General features: G+C 41.6%; 1 protein-coding gene across 2 annotated transcripts; it reads right to left on the reverse strand.

Annotated features, from left to right (window-relative positions):
* Positions 1-2,933: 2,933 nt before the first annotated feature.
* Positions 2,934-11,568, reverse strand: LOC111852763 (uncharacterized). 2 transcript variants are annotated; one of them, XM_023828998.2, is made up of 12 exons: positions 11,093-11,568; positions 10,731-10,818; positions 9,688-10,005; positions 9,062-9,319; positions 8,670-8,966; positions 8,276-8,551; positions 6,587-6,700; positions 6,212-6,292; positions 5,994-6,095; positions 5,584-5,661; positions 5,147-5,190; positions 2,934-4,853 (listed from the first exon to the last, which is right to left on the reverse strand). In XM_023828998.2, exons 2-12 carry the CDS (start codon positions 10,795-10,797, stop codon positions 4,809-4,811), a joined length of 1,680 nt encoding a protein of 559 aa, XP_023684766.1. In that variant the 5' UTR covers positions 10,798-10,818; positions 11,093-11,568; the 3' UTR covers positions 2,934-4,808. The 2 variants fall into 2 exon arrangements, with proteins under 2 accessions (XP_023684766.1, XP_023684765.1); XM_023828997.2 differs by having other exon boundaries at positions 5,147-5,193; positions 11,093-11,564.
* Between the last annotated feature and the right edge of the window lie 89 nt (positions 11,569-11,657).

The following is an 11,657-nucleotide window of genomic DNA, read 5'->3' on the forward strand; positions in this document are numbered from 1 at the left end:
GTACAGGAGAAAAGACAAGGACCGGTAATCTGTCAGAGTCTGCAAATGAGCTGGAGAATAGTCTGTTGGAAAGAAGACTGAGTGAGGGAAGGCCATCGGTCCAGACCATATAACACAGGCGTGCAACAGATTGCTTTTAACCAATCCAAGGCCAGACTCGAAATAATTAACTTGCAAAAATTCTTCAAATTATTAAGTCATATACGTCTGCTATTCTAGCAAGTAGTTATCATTTTATATAGTATTCCTGCGCTCAGATGAACCAAGCAAGCGACAATCAAGGCTTGGTGTGGGTACAGGAAGCAGCAGAGCCAACCCACAGCATGAGACATGCTTTGGCCGGACCTAACAGGAGCGCTCAGGGAAGCTCTCCAACAGGAACATTCGGAGCCGGCTATTCAGGGGAGTTTGGCGACGTCGTTCTCTAATGACATGGGGCCGGACCAAGCCACAGCACCGTGACAACCAGAGATACAGTCAGTCACCACACCTTCGACCTCAGTCATCTCACATTTCCTGTCTAATGAGAATGGGGTGAAGAGGAACCACAGACAAGAGCTGCACCCAGACAGCATATCAAGCTTGTAGAAAACTACCCAGATAACTTATTGTTATAATCACTATTAAAAACGCTTCCAATCAAAACGTTCAGATCACATATGAGTTCTAAAGAAATCAAAATGTTTCACTTTTCTTTTTCTTTTAGATTAAAAAAGTTTTTCCCAATCCGGTCCTCAGGGACCTACAGACAGTCCACATTTTTCCTCCCGCCCAGATCCCAGGAGGAAGCAAAAACTGTGGACTGTCTGGCAGGAAGCTTGCAGGAAGCAAAAACATGGACCAACTGTGGGTTTCCGAGGACCAGACAGGAAAACACTGGGTTAAAGTAAATTCCAGTCACTTTTTGTGATTGGAAATCTACAATTTAAGCACTCATTTATTAAACTAAACACAAAAAAATATGTGTCCCTTATTTTGGACCTTCACAAAATGCGACAAATTCTAGCAAATTGGCCCTGCTGTCAAATGGGCTAGAAAAGGAATTGCTCTGCAGAGGGCAGAAGGTACAATGACCCCTGTTGGAGATCAGATATATGGAGAACTGGGTGGGTTTTCAGCTCATGTATCTGTGGGTGGGGTAGGAGGGCACAGATGTTTTGGGGGAAGTTAAATACATGCATTATCTAACAAAAATCCCTGTGTTGTTGTCCTAAAAGGGGCTGTCCGAACCGTGTTGGTGACAGAATGGAAATGGGTTTTCAGATATACTGTACAGATATCCGTGTTGATATCTCATGAGGCACTGAGGCACATGAAGGGACGAGGCAGCCTTTTAAAGGCAGTAGCCTGTAATGAGGCAGCCTTTTAAAGGCAATAGCCTGTAATTCAGGTGCCGATGGGCATCGTCTGCTTTTCAGCATTAACTAGGCTCTCAGCCTGGAGTTACTGCAGGAGTCACATAACTATGAGAGGGAGGACAGGACTAAGATCTGAAGAGCTGTGATGGTATGGATTTAGAGGTGTTATAGACTGTAGATACAGGATGCTCCCTTCAGCAGATAAAGACAAGATTTGACCAATGGTCTGTCCTTGGGGTTCAGGAACATACCACTATGACTCTGCAAAACTACAATGACACGGCACTCATTACAGTAATACATTTTCTATGCAATCATATGCACAGTTGATGAGGATCGTAAACAGGAAGCTTCTAAGTGAACAGGTGTATCTCTGTAATCACGGAAGACATAAGGTAAAGGTCTGGGAGGAGACTGGGACGGGGCCAACTGGAGCTGGGAGCAGAGCCTTCATCGGCATCATACGCCAACCGGCACAGGGTTCTTGGCCGGGCCGGGAGCCAGACGCTCGCTTTCAGGCTTTCAAGGCGGGCGTAAAGGCTCTGCGGCGAGCGTTTCCTGGGTTTGCCCGGCTCAGGCCCAGCGTCTGGCCGAGGGATTATTCATCAGCTCTTGGGGTCCAGCTTCTTCGAGCCGCAAGCGGGCCCACGGATCGGTCAGGCCCTGCCACGCAAGCTGAGTCCCATGCCTTTTTTGCATTTGCATTGTTCTCTGCAAGTATGTATATACCTTTCAAAGAAGCTCCAGACATAAGCAATTGCGGTGTCACCTCATTTTTTCAGAAAACTACCAGATTATTATAAAAGTATGAAGCACACTGGAAAAGTGAGTTTTTGCTCCTTCTGCTGAAAGGTAAGGTTTCAAGTGTGTGAAAGTTTCATATCATAAAACAATACGAGGAAAACAGATACAACTATCAATGTTTCTGTCTTGTATTCGAAACCTTGATAGCAGACAAAAAAATCTATATATAGATATCTAATTGTACTGGACTACCCTCTCAAGGTCAACTATCTCCACAGACAAAATGGATCACCTAAGACAGTGATTCCTAACCCGGTCCACAGGGATCCCCAGACTGTCCATGTTTTTGCTTCCTCCCAGCTCCCTGCCAGACAGTCCACATTTTTGCTACCAGGAGCCGGGACCAATCTGAAGAGCACTACTCTAAATGAGTGTTAAATGCTAATGGTAATGCTAACCCACCTCTTCTGCAGTCGGGGCCAGGATGGAACACGCTGAAACCAGCTTTATCCTTATTTAGACTATACCACATAGCCTAGGTGCGGAGTAGGCTACACCACCTAGGTTTCTGTAAGTACACTCTGTAATGTTGGCACAACAATGGAAATTGCCTAACGACGCCTTTCTCGGGATGTTTCCCCATCGTTAGGCGACGCGCGACTGTTTTATCACTCAAACCAGAATCCCTCTGCATGACTCTTCCCTTCATGCCCTGCTTACAGGCCCAGCTCTGCAAAACGAAGCAGATCTTTGTTCTCTCATCCAAACATAGGACAGCACTTGAATCTACAAGTGACACAGTCTTCTTTATTCTGCATGAATAAAGACGTCCATCACAGTCATAAAAGAAAAATGCGTTGTGCCTTCAGCATTGGAGAAACATACCGCCTTGTCATTTGGTGCTACAATATAATGGCCAATAATTCCTGGCTGCACTGAACCACCTGTGAAATGGGGAGGGCAGCCAGAGGACAAGCCCCTCCCTCATCAGTAGTTGAACCTGCATTGAAAATATAAATCAGAAACTTTATTTGCTATTTGTACAAGCCTAGATATATAGTGTTTCTCTTGTTGTTGCACACCCCCATCTTGCCCCCCAATCTATTTTACATTAGTTTAGCAGACACTTCAATCCAAAGCAAGGTCAGGATAAGAGAGCAGAGTCAGATCGCATCCCTGGGGCCATGGGATTGGAGCGAGCAACCTTCCAATCATGGGCACGGAGCTGGAACCTACACGTCTCTCCTATGAGACATTTACACAGACAAGGGTCAGAGCACAGGGTTATCTGCTAATCCTTTGCACCTAGAGCAGTTTTTGGGGTTACACAGTTAAACTATTGCTTTGTATATTCCTTGCAGCTCATTACTATATATATTCCTATATTATCTTGAGGATGCTGCACTATAACCTGTATAAGCCTGTAATCCAGTGCTGCACTACATATTCTTTATAATGCTGCCACCTGTAGGCCATACATATGAATACACCTGACAGGAAAGAGTATTTAATAAAACTGGAACAAGAAGACATATGGTGGTATAAAGCATCATATACTCCCTGTCACACTTCTGGTCAAGACTGTCCCTTATACCCTTATATGTCCCATATACCCTTATATGTCCCTTATTCCCTTATATGTCACTTATTCCCTTATATGTACCTTATACCCTTATATGTCCCTTATTCCCTTATATGTCCCTTATTCCCTCAATTACTTTTGATGTGGGTCATTGTTGATGGAAACTGTGCTTGAATATTGTTCATGCAGAAGCAACACATTTTTACATAACAATTATATGCAGGGTCATCCATACATACATCCATCCATCCTTTTTCTGAAACCACTTGTCCTATTCAGGGTCAGAGGGGTGCAAAACCAAGGCAGGGAACAACCCAGGATGGGGCACCATCCTATCACAAGGCACACTCACACACCTGTCACTCACACACACTCACCTACGGGCAATGCAAGGTCATTCTTATTTAAAAAAAATTCAATGGTCAGAGTCCAAAGTGTGACATACTGTTGCTGAGCTGTACATAAACATATAAACCAGGTGACTGGGAGGGACCCACATCCCTTATGCAACACCTGATCCACCTATAAGTATCTTCATGGAGCATTTTTGGAGATTCTTGGCACCCATTGTATCCTGTGATCTGATGATCGCATAGTGGATGCATCTCCGGCTGAAGTCCACGTAGAGCTCAAGGCAAAGCATCAACGCCAGCGCGATCCGGTCGTTGTGTAGCTGTTTTGTGTCGGCTCCACAGATGGCGCTAGCATTTTTAGCGGTATGTGGAGCACGTAAAACGCTTTTATGTATCTTTCAGCTTCTGTCCTGGTTTTGTCCTGGAAGTGAGGACGTAACTCAATCTGGACGTACCATGGTCATTATTGGGGAGAGGTCAAATATACTGCACATAACATAAGACACAGTATCACATACATCTAACTACACCTCTCTAAGGGCAGTGCAGTCTTGGTTCTTGTTGCTCACATCCGCTACGTCTACTTCAGATGTCTCTATAAATATTATTAAGGGTCTGGTGTGACGTAAGTACAATGGGAAGTTACTCAATAGGATGTAAGTCAACGGAAGACTATGTATGTATGTGTATGTGTGTGTGTGTGTGTGAGTTGTATAATTCGCCATTATGTCAGAGTTTAAGATGCAGACAGAATCCCACACAGCCATCTCACTATATCCTTGGATCTGAATAGATCACCATGTCATTCGTTTGCTCCTGTGCAGACAGAAAAAAAAATGGAAACAGATTTGGATTTACACAGCCTATTTGCATATTTTAATTAGTTCAATATTACGTCCATAGTTATGAAAGTTTGTTTCTTCACATATTTCCACTAAATGAAAATCAGTCATATTGCTTAACGTTTCATAATCCTTTGTTTCTTATTTTTAATCCAAGTGCAGTAGTAGCAAAAATATAAAGAGTTTATCATACTACATATCATACTACACATCATACTACACAGGACAGACTTTGGACTGTAATAGTTATTTGTTAATGAAACTTACTGCATGTGACGGTTCAACCATTGTAGAGGCAGGAGATGCTGAATCTTCTAAGAAGATGCAGAATGAAATTGCATTAAGAACCAGAATTTTAGAAACAATTACCAAACTGCACCCAAATGTAAATTTTAGGGACAGATGGTCAGTTCTATTATATACATATGATCTGTATATGATTCATTAGAAGGTCCAGTATAGATTAAAGACATGTCATACAACCTTGAAGAAATTTTAATACGGCCTTTAATTTTCTTTCCTAATTAGAAAACGAACAAACTGTTTTGGCACTGCTTTGGAAAAAGTATTTTTCTCTTTGACCTTAAGTTTTACCTTTTTTGCTTTTGTTTTTTTTAATTGAGACACAGATTTTTACCACTTTCAACTATTACAAACTTTTTCAAAAAGTAGAAGTTATGAATGACGAATGATGTTAAACTCACGAGAACTAAGACTTCTTAGGACCAAAGCTGCATACTGTAGTTCTTGGTTCTCATCCACAACTGACGTTCTTATAGGACCTAGAAGGGAATTATGTAAGAATGGGAATAGAAAATGAATGCTTTAAGACACACATGCAGAATCTAATCTTTGTTCAACCTTCAAGCACTTGGCTGTCAAGTCTATGCACTGGCGTGTCCTCATGACACTGTATCTGTGTCCTCATGACACTGTACCTGTGTCCTCATGACACTGTACCTGTGTCCTCATGACACTCTACCTGTGTCCTCATGACACTCTACCTGTGTCCTCATGACACTGTACCTGTGTCCTCATGACACTCTAACTGTGTCCTCATGACACTCTAACTGTGTCCTCATGACACTGTATCTGTGTCCTCATGACACTGTACCTGTGTCCTCTGGAAGGTAAATAACGTTGCTGTAGATATTTTCAGTCTGGGCAGGTACAAGTTCTGAGTCATTCTGTACTTCTCTTGGTGACAGTGGAATGGCTAGGATAAGGAAACACGTGTCAGTAATATGATTAGCAAAGTGGCTCAGAGTATTGGATACTGATCAGCCCACAGGACCGGCAATGGTGCAAGGTAAAGGGAGGGTCTCACGCTACATTTGCACTCCTGCAAACTGAGGACGCTGCTGTACTTCGCTTTTGACTCGGACACATATTCCGCTGCCTCCGGAGAAACACCTGTACAGGATGTTTATAGTTAATGAAATGTTAGACGTGTTTAGTAATAATACGGCACACTGAAGGCTCCTAGGGCCAAATTAAGATGCAGTGTATTGATCCCAATGGGAAATTCCGGACATTCGTACCATATGAGCTTCCTTATAGAAATAGCTCAGCATAACATGAATGCTTCATGAATGCCACCCGTGCCCATCGTGACATCCCTCCAATTGGCCACCCCATTTGCCCCATTCCAATTCACAGCCCCCCCCCCCCCCATGGCTGTGGAAAGGACCTGGTTGCTGGTCTCACCTGCTGCTTGTCTCCTCTTGTAAAACAGCACCAGAGCTACCACTAAGAACACAGCGCTGAGTGGTCCAACAGCAGCTACCATTGGGATAATGTTGTTTTGTGAAGCAGATGGAGCTGGAGGAACAGCAGAACTGTTACGGACAGGCACGGTGAAGGACGGACAATTCGTGTTATGGATTCACACTATTTAAAGATACAAACAGGGACCATGAGGGGTCAAACCAAGGTAGGAGGGTAAAGCAAGAATTAAAACAGGAAACCACACAAGGCAACACAACTGGATACAATGACCTACTGAGGAACAAGGGCAAGGGTTGGTACATATATGCACAGATGACAAGGCTAAAGTGAGGGACAGCTGTGGGCCAATACAGTTACTAGGAACAGCATAGATGAGGGCAATCAACAGATAAGGGAAGACTAGATAACAAAGGTAACTGAACAACCCCACAACAGAAAGGAAAGCCTGGACGACAGCTGCCTACTCAGGCCATTAAGCCATGCAGCAACTCGGGGCACAGGACAAACATAAGGAGCCAACACCAAACAGGATGGCCAGCGACACCTGTTGGCCAAACGGGGAACTGGCTTACAGAAGGGGGCAGAACAAGGACCGATCCTGATACAGAACGTCATTGGCCATTAGTCTATAAAGGCATTTTGTACAGCAGGAACATAACCACAAAATGTTTCTTCAATTTCAAAGGCTCAGTTCTTTGAAGGGTGTGTGCTTTTATTGTATGAATTTTAATACTCCCCCTGTTATGATGGTCCATGTTATGATATTTTGGCTTTATTTAATAAATTGCATGAGACATTCAACACCTTTTCTTTTATAAATTAAGCTTTGTGTTAATTATTTTGTCCAGTTGTAGGCTAATGTAAGTGTTCTACGCGTGTTTAAGCTAGGCCAGGCTGTGACGTTTGTTAGGTTAGGTGTCCTGTATTAAAACACATTTTTGCTTCATGATATTTTTGCCTGACAGTAGGTTTATCGAGATGTAATCCCATCGTAACCCAGTGAGTGTCTATACATAGTAATGAGAATAAGATGGTCTTTCATTAGTTTGGAAGCTTCCAGAATCAACTGGAATAAAGGCCTGTTTATTTTACAATTGACTGGGACCCAGCTGCCAAGCAGTTAGCTCACACACCCCTTTTCAGAACCCAAACATAGGTTTTCTTATGTGTCCCAGTTTGTTCTGTTGGTCCAAAAAAACGTGGATCTGAACTGACATTTCCCAATAAGCCACAGTATGTGATTATGTGCCCAGGTATTCTGCAATGGACCAGCATCCCATCCACGGTGCTCCCTGCCTGCGCTTCCTAAGATAGGTGGCAAATTCACTGTGACCCTGTACTGGATGAGCGGATATGCAGAATGAAGGGCTCGGAAGTGAAGTAACGTAATTAAGAAATTTCAAATAATTTAATTAACAGGCAAGGGTTTAAAATATTTATTTAAATATTGATTTATTGTTGAACGACTCATTGTTTTACGTTTCAAAAATCTGAATAATTAGTCTGAATCCCTGTATTCAGCAAAGTTAGCAAACAGGGTAGATTACACTGAAATAACCCAATTTAATACTCAGGGTCAAGTTTTTAGTGTGGCCTTATAATTTACTGTATACATTTCTCGGAAAAGCAGGTCTACAGATGTGAAGGAGTGATGCAGGAAGAACATACCAGGCAGGCTGATCTGCAGGGACGCCTTTGCTCTCAGCGACCTCCCTCTGAAAATAACACAAGCCCAGTGCGTTTGGTCTCTGCTGGGGCTGGACAGGGTCAGCCGGAGCTTCCTGTCGAGCTGATTTTCATTCAGAGCTTCCTGTTTCTCCAGCACCCCCCTATTCCCCTCCATCCTCAACCAGGCCAGGGTCAACGAGTTAGTTGTCTCTGACACCTCACAGGTCAGGACAAGGGTCTTGTTCCCAAAGAGACCTCCAGGGGGATCGAGAGTCACTGAACACATGAACAATACTGTACATTAACATAGACAAGCGTTCAATTGTCACAAATGTAATAATACAAATATTCTGATGCAAAATAGCTGTAGTGCTAGTCAACAAAAAAGAATTACCTTCAAGAGTTACCAGTGTTATAGTGTTGTAGAAGTAATCATTAATATATAAGTCATACATTCCACTTTCTTCATACGTGACTGGTGAGATGTGCAGAGGTATGTAATAACCATCAAAACCCTGAGATGGGAATATCATTCTGGCACTGACAGGCTGTTTATTTTTCGCAGTTGTATGTGAAGCGGGTCTCCAGTACCACCTAGCTTTGCTGGCCCGTTCATAATGTTGGTTTATAAGCGTAACCTTGCTGCTGTTGGATGCCTCTCTGTACAGAGTGTACGGCTTACTGTAGGAGTCTGAAAAACATTGAGATGGGATGGTATCTGTGAAATGAACTGGCCGAACTTAGATTCCACCGCTAATCTCAGAACAGTCATATTAAACCACTTACATTGGTTGACTTTTAACATTTTCATAACATCATAGATTAGACGTCCATTCTTTCTGAATGTACAGTGGTATTCCCCACTGCTCTGCATGTCAACGCTGTGGATAATGATGTGGGCTGTGTTGATGTACAGCAGAGTGGTATTAGGGATGTGATTTTCTTTTTTCTCCCACTGGAGTGTGACTGAATCCGGCAGACGAGACGCCTCACAGCTGAAGCTCGCATCAGAACCTATGACGGAATCAGACTGCGGGGCGACAACTGGAGAAACAGGGAAAATATTTAAATTTAGTTCAATTCATTTTGATATGGTGCTACTACAAAGAGAAAAAGAACATCAAACAAATGATAGAAAGAAACAATAGTGAATAATGTTATATAATTTAATAGATTGGAGAATAACATTGAAGAGAATGAAACGGCTGTAATGGGGTGTTGTGGGAGGGTGGTAACTTGCACAAATAGTCAATATTGTTCTCTAAATCTATGCTTCCTTTGGGACCCCCAGACAGGCCACATTTTTGCTCCTTTCCAGTTTACTGCCAGACATTTTTGCTACCTGCAGCTAGGAGCAGTTTGAGAAACACTACTCTAAATGAGTGTTAAATCTCAGTGCAGTGTTAACCTACCTCTTACTGCAATCAATTCAGTCTGTGCCAGGATGGACCGTGTTGGTTTCATTTGTGAAAAAATATATAGTCCTCCATTTGCAAACTTCGGTTCCATCTGAATGCCATAGTTCTGACCTTGTTTAAAAGATGCCCTTTTTCCCCATGTCCAGGAGTAGCCATGATCTGACAATGTTATTTTGGCTATTTGAGTTTGTTGGGTCATCCCACTATGTGAAGTCCATTCCCAACTGAATTCTGTTCCATTTGTAAGATCTGGATATTGCAGAGTGATCCAAACCGGCTCCCCAGACAGAAAGTATTTTGTCATGATTAAGGCTGCAGTGAAAAAATGTATCGAAGTCAGAGGCCCTAAGTGCTGCGACATCATAAATGTTCATCATGTTTCATTAGGATTCATGATTGATTCAGTAAGTTTTCTGGGAATTAATATTCATTGATAAATATTTCTTACAATAAATAAAGCTTGCTTTGCATAAATGTATTTGCTAAACAAATAATGGCTAAAAATAGTCTCCAAATCTAGATTAAAGTGTAACGACAGCCCTACCCTCAAATTTCCTGTAATGTAACCTCTATTCACAAAATGTATCATCAGAATGAAAACATATTAGTATACAGCTTATCTTGCGGCCTCATTAATTCTTGTTTTTATTTAGACCAGACATACAAATACAAAACATCTGGAGATAGACAGGCACAATATGAGCTCAATAAAATGTGCATTAGGAAGTTTGTATTACAGTATTCTGAAGATTGTACTGCTATTGACTCAAGTGAATAAAAGAATTACACGTAAAATCAATGAATAAATATCTGGTTCATCGAGAGTTTGCAAAATATTTCATATGATACTGTTTTATGACACTTTTCATAAATGTTATGCTCATGATAGAAGTTAACCTTAATGAGACTTTCATAAGGGTTTAATGACGTTTAATTTAGAAATATTTTGAAATTTATTGAATCCATTTAGATTATTGGTCAAGATCATTCCAATTATAGTTGTGTTAAAAATTTCAGTGAAAGTAAAAATTACTCACGGTCAGCTGCGAGTTTCAGACAGTATCCTACTATCGACAGCAGGATCCACAATGGTGCCGCTTTCATGGCGATGCCACAGAGTTAATGCTGTAAATAGCCAGTAAAAACACTGATGAAAAGCTAATTGTTTGAATCCACTTTCCAAAATACAAAACAGGGCGTCTTTAAACAACCAGCTCAATGCTATAAAGAACCTAGACCAACCTAAAGGAATCTTTCCCAACATCTGATTTTTGAAATCATGTTAAAGAGGAAGTAGAAAGAAACGATAAATATCCAACTAATAGCATAGTAACATACAACTAATGTAATAATGAAACAATTTAAGAAATATGACAAAAAAAAATGCAAATGATGTTACTTTGTACGTTCTTTGGTGCAGTTTTCGGGTTCTGAACTTTGAAAGTGCTGGTTTCTTCCCCAGATTGTGAAATGCAGTTGTGATTCAACTTCTCGTTCGCATCTTCCTGCTCAAAAGCAGAGTCCACAAATTGGGTGCAATTTCAGAAAGCATGAACAGAAGCTCTCGCTCAAGCTAACAGAAACTGTTACACTGGTTGTTTTAACATGGAAACACAAAAAGAGACAAAACTCTGGGCAGGACCTGTGTACTGGCGAGGAAAGAGAAACCACTACAGCGTTTGTCAGGAGGTGCATTCAGAGTTTATTTCCTGTGAGCAATGTGGTTAGGAAGTTTCTCAATTTATAGTACACTGAATTAACCACGTTTAATTTAACTACAGGAGGGGGGTTTGAAGTAACCTGAATCTAAATGCATCAGTACATTATTTCCCCCTAGAATGCAACAAATTTTTGTTATTGATGTGAACGAGGAAAATTGAGTTTTCACATTTGATACATATTTTCGGATTTAAAAAAAAGGAAAAAGTTAATGGAAGGTGCCTCAATCAGAAACAGACCCATGT

Source organism: Paramormyrops kingsleyae, chromosome 16, assembly GCF_048594095.1.
Source record: "Paramormyrops kingsleyae isolate MSU_618 chromosome 16, PKINGS_0.4, whole genome shotgun sequence".
In the NCBI taxonomy this organism is placed as follows: Eukaryota; Metazoa; Chordata; class Actinopteri; order Osteoglossiformes; family Mormyridae; genus Paramormyrops; species Paramormyrops kingsleyae.